This window comes from Glycine max, chromosome 1 (assembly GCF_000004515.6).
Source record: "Glycine max cultivar Williams 82 chromosome 1, Glycine_max_v4.0, whole genome shotgun sequence".
Classification (NCBI taxonomy): domain Eukaryota; kingdom Viridiplantae; phylum Streptophyta; class Magnoliopsida; order Fabales; family Fabaceae; genus Glycine; species Glycine max.
In genome coordinates, this window is record NC_016088.4 from 9,313,645 (window position 1) to 9,318,191 (window position 4,547).

At 41.9% G+C, this 4,547-nt stretch overlaps 1 protein-coding gene across 1 annotated transcript; it reads right to left on the minus strand.

Moving 5' to 3' along the window:
- Window positions 1-375: 375 nt before the first annotated feature.
- LOC106799475 (uncharacterized mitochondrial protein AtMg00860-like) lies at window positions 376-711 on the minus strand. Its single transcript, XM_014778103.1, has one exon. The coding sequence runs from the start codon at window positions 709-711 to the stop codon at window positions 376-378; it is 336 nt and encodes a 111-aa protein (XP_014633589.1).
- Window positions 712-4,547: the final 3,836 nt, after the last annotated feature.

Below are 4,547 nucleotides of genomic sequence, written 5' to 3' on the forward strand. Positions count from 1 at the left end.
GCCCTACATTCATGATCAAGTCTTGGGTAATGGAGTAATCCGAGTAATTATCTGGGTGAGCTTGAATGTCACACCAGAGTTGTACGAATTGGGGGTCGTGGAGGAGGTGTTTCTTAAGCTTGTCTAAAAATGTCAAGCATGGTACAGACAAGACTAACAATGTAGCTGGGGATGAATAGGGGGTACGGGAAAGCGCATTGGCGACTGTGTTGGTGCTGCCGGAGCGGTACTTGATACAGTAATCATACCCCATTAGATGAGCCAAATACATCTGTTGCTCTGGTGTCTGAATCACCTGAGTGAGCAATTCCTTCAGGCTGTGATGATCGGTCATTATCGTGAAGTGGTGACCCAATAGATACTGTCTCCATTTCTTCACAACGACGATGATAGCAAATAATTCCTGGATGTACCACTGTAGGAAGCATATGTTTCCACTGTGAAAGGAACTTCAAAGTCCGGAAGTGACAACACAAGGGCTTTCCTGAGTGCTTCCTTCAACCTGCAAAAAGCATTCTGGGTGTCCGGGGTCCATTGAAACGAATCCAGAGTGGTGGCTTTGATGAGAGGTGGAACAATTGAAGCATATCCACAAACAAAATGACGGTGGAAACTCGCCAATCCCAAGAAGCTACGAATGGCTCTGACAGACTGTGGCATTGGCCAATCTTGAATGGCCTGAACTTTCGAGGACACCGATGCGATTCCCATGATCGATACTACATGGCCCAGATACTCCACCTGAGTCTACGCGAAAGAATATTTCGCATGTTTGAGATTGAACTGGCCTTTTACGAGAGTCTGAAACACGGTTTCCAAGTGGGACAAGTGGCCTTCAAAAGTACAACTGTATATTAGGATGTCATCAAAGAAGACGATAACAAAGCGGCAGAGGTATGGCCGGAAAATAGAATTCATTGTCGCTTGGAATGAAGATGGGGCATTACAGAGCACAAAAGGCATCACTCAAAATTCAAAATGACCGTGATGGGTGCGAAAAGCGGTCTTGCAAATATCTTCTTCATTCATGTGTATCTGAGGGTACCCTTGGAAAAGATCTAACTTCGAAAAACAACTGGCGCCACCCAATTCATCCAGTAGTTCGTCTATTATGGGTATCGGAAAACGATCCTTGATTCTTATGGCGTTCAAAGCGCGATAATCTACATAGAAACACCAAGAGCCATCATTCTTCCACACCAAGAGAACAGGGGATGAGAACGAGCTCATGCTAGGTCTAATAATCTCGTTCTGTAGCATCGAAGTAACCCGCGTCTCGATTTCCTACTTTTGATAGTGGGGGTATCGGTATGGGTGTACATTAACAGGTTCAGAGTTAGGGTGTAAGTGGATGTGGTGATCAGTCAACCGGGAAGGAGGCAAGGATTTTGGTTCTTGAAAGAGGATGTTGGATTGGGCTAAGAGGTTTTGAACTTGTGTGGGAAGTTGAGAGCTGGGAATTTGGTTCAAAGGGAACTCAGAGGGAGTGATTGTGATGTAAAAATAGGCACTCGCTCCCTGTTTCTAGACCATACAACGAAGCTGGGGTGGGGTGAGGAGATTAGAAGCAGGATCAATGTCCCCTTAAAACTCGACTAAGTGTCCTTCATGGAAAAATTTCATGCTCAAGATACTATAATCAGTCATGATGGGTCCAAAGGTCTTGAGCCACTGCACGCCCAGGACCATGTTGGCACCACACCGGGGCAAGACATGGAGGTCCATGACAAATTGATTACGCTGGATAGTGATGGTGACTGCTTCACAGAGGTGGTCACAGTGAAGGTGCTGGCCATTCCCGACCATGACACGTAGCGGGGGAGTGGTTCGAGTAGTTAGGCCCAATTGTTGCACCAATGGTTCCTGAATAAAATTATGGGTGCTGCCCCCATTTACCAGGATCACTAGTTGGTGATTGGCAATATGGCCCAACAGACGTAGGGTCTCAAGCGCCAAATGACCCGAGAGAGAGTGGAGTATGATCTGGACCTGAGTCGGGTTAGTGGTATCAGGTGGGTTGGGCGGGCGCTCCAATTAGGTAGGGTCATCTAGAACTGCGTCTTCTTCATCAGCTATTAAGAGGAACATACGAGAGGCACATTTGTGCCCTCGATGAAATCATTCTTCACAATTGAAACATAAACATCTTTCCCTACGCGAAGCCAATTCTTCCAGGGAGAGTCGCTTCAGAGGCACCGATGATGGGGTTTTCGCTGGGACTAGAAGCAATGGGGTCGCGACTGACGACAGGGGTCGCGGGGGTGGCACGACGAGGGTGGGTGGTCGCGCTTGGCTCAGGGAATGTGCATCAAGAAGCTTCTCCTCCTGAAGCCTACCCAAGCCCATCGCCTGCACCAGAGTGAGAGGTTGGAGGGCTTGGACCTACCGACGTATCTCCGGAGTCAACCCCGAGATAAAGCAACTCAAGAGAAACAGCGGAGGTAATCTGACAATACGGTTCACAAGATCTTCAAACTCCGAAAGGTACATGGTGACTATGGATCGCTGTGTAAGCTTGAAAAGGGCACCAGTGGGATCCTCGTATTGTGATGGGGTGAACCATGTCTACAATGCCTAGAGGAAACTTGGCCAGGATGTGAATTGACCATTATTGGTCATCCACTGAAACCAGGCCAAGGCGCGCCCCTCCATGTAGAAGGAGGTGATGGTCAGTCTATCATGCTCGGGCGTGGCATGGTATTCGAAGAATTTGTTGATCTTAAAGATCCAACCAAGGGTTTCGGTACCATCAAACCGGGGAGCATCGAGTTTCAAGCGGTGAGGGGTGGAGGTGGCCATGGGTGGAGTGGTATTGGATGAGGAAGGGGATGGAGAGGATGTCTCAGGTTGGGCTAATTTGTGGATCAATTCGTCGAGTTTTAGGGTCATAGTGTGTACTGTTTTAGTCAGGGATATGTGATGGGTAGTGAGTTTGGCTATGGCATCTTCTAGCCTATCGGAAGAAGCTTTGGACCTGGTGGATTCCGCCATTGAAGAATGAGAGCACCCAAATTGATAACCACATATTGGAGATGAAAATTGGAGAGCTATGGTGCCATTGATTTGCTACAATATTGAGGAGTGGCATCAGCCAAATCCTATCCTCCGCTAGATTAAATAGCAACAACATATTCTGACGCCTAGGCCATGTCTACATAAATTTGGGCCTAAGGCAAATTTTATAAAAATAAATAGTGAAATATAAATTTCAAATTTTTAAATTAATCTTCTAGCTTTTTGAGTGGCGAAATTATTTATCAATGTTTTATAATCAAACAATTCTAATATTTCACTCTCAATAGATAATAGTTAATCCCTTCAATCTATCTTGTAACATTGTTGATCTTAGATAAGATTTAAGCAATTTCAATTTTGAAAAACTTCTTTCGCCGGTGGAAACCGTTACAGGTATTGTTAATAATATTCTATAAGCAATGCATGCATTTGGAAAAGACTCTAATCCTTTTATATATATTTAATATTTCCATTGGTATGTTAACTTCATTAGAATTAAAACTAACAGTATTTTTAGTATCAACTACGGGTAATTTTCTAATAAATTTATCAAGTGCACCGTGTTGAGATTGAATTAATTTATCAATTTTTCTCTTTTTCTTTAATTTTCAAAACCAGATTCAAATTTTTTATTTGTCATTTAATAAAGTATAAGAATAAAATAAAATCAAAAGAGCACAATAAAATTTATTAACAGAAATATTATAAAATAAATATAATAAAATAATGAAACAATAGAACCTGGAAATGGAGAGAATTACATGTTGATTTTCCACTGCAACCATTCAACTTAAGTCTTGAAAAAATGATAGAAGGATGAGGAGAAGAAAAAAGATCAAGAGAAGAGAATGATGTGAAAACATTTTTTTTTTGTTATAATATATATATAGAAAAAATAAGTAACCATTGCATTTTCCACTCCAATGCAAACAATGGATAAAATATTGCTCCAGCATAAAAAAAATAGACAAAATATTGAAATTATAATTAATGTCATCATTAAATGTTATAATTTACAAAAAACAAAAACTCTATCAACCCAATTAAAATTAGTGATGAGTCTTTTCCATTTTCACGCAATCAGATTCTAAATATATCATTAATATTTAAGATTTGTTCAAGAAAAAAATTAATACCTAGGTACTAATCGTTTCCTAGATAGTAGACCTAAGACAATTGCCTCATTTGCCTTGCAATCCACACGGCCCTGCCGGCGCCGCCACTTCAATAGGACAACCCCCATGATGTCACTTAGAAAGGAAAGGAAACAAAAGATTGGGTGCATGTCCATAAAGTCTAGCTAGGAATGCCAGACACCAATGCATTGTATTCTGCTAATGAGGCTGGTGGTGCTAAATTGCACTTGTCAAGCAATGCAGAATACATGGTATGGTACAAGGCCAGAACTCAATGATGGATTGGCAAGGAAGGAGCAAGACTAGGTTTTGCAATAAGTAGCATGTTAGTTATGTTATTTATTTATACTATTTTTACCTGTTATTTACTCAGTGTTTAAGCCTTTCATTTTTGGG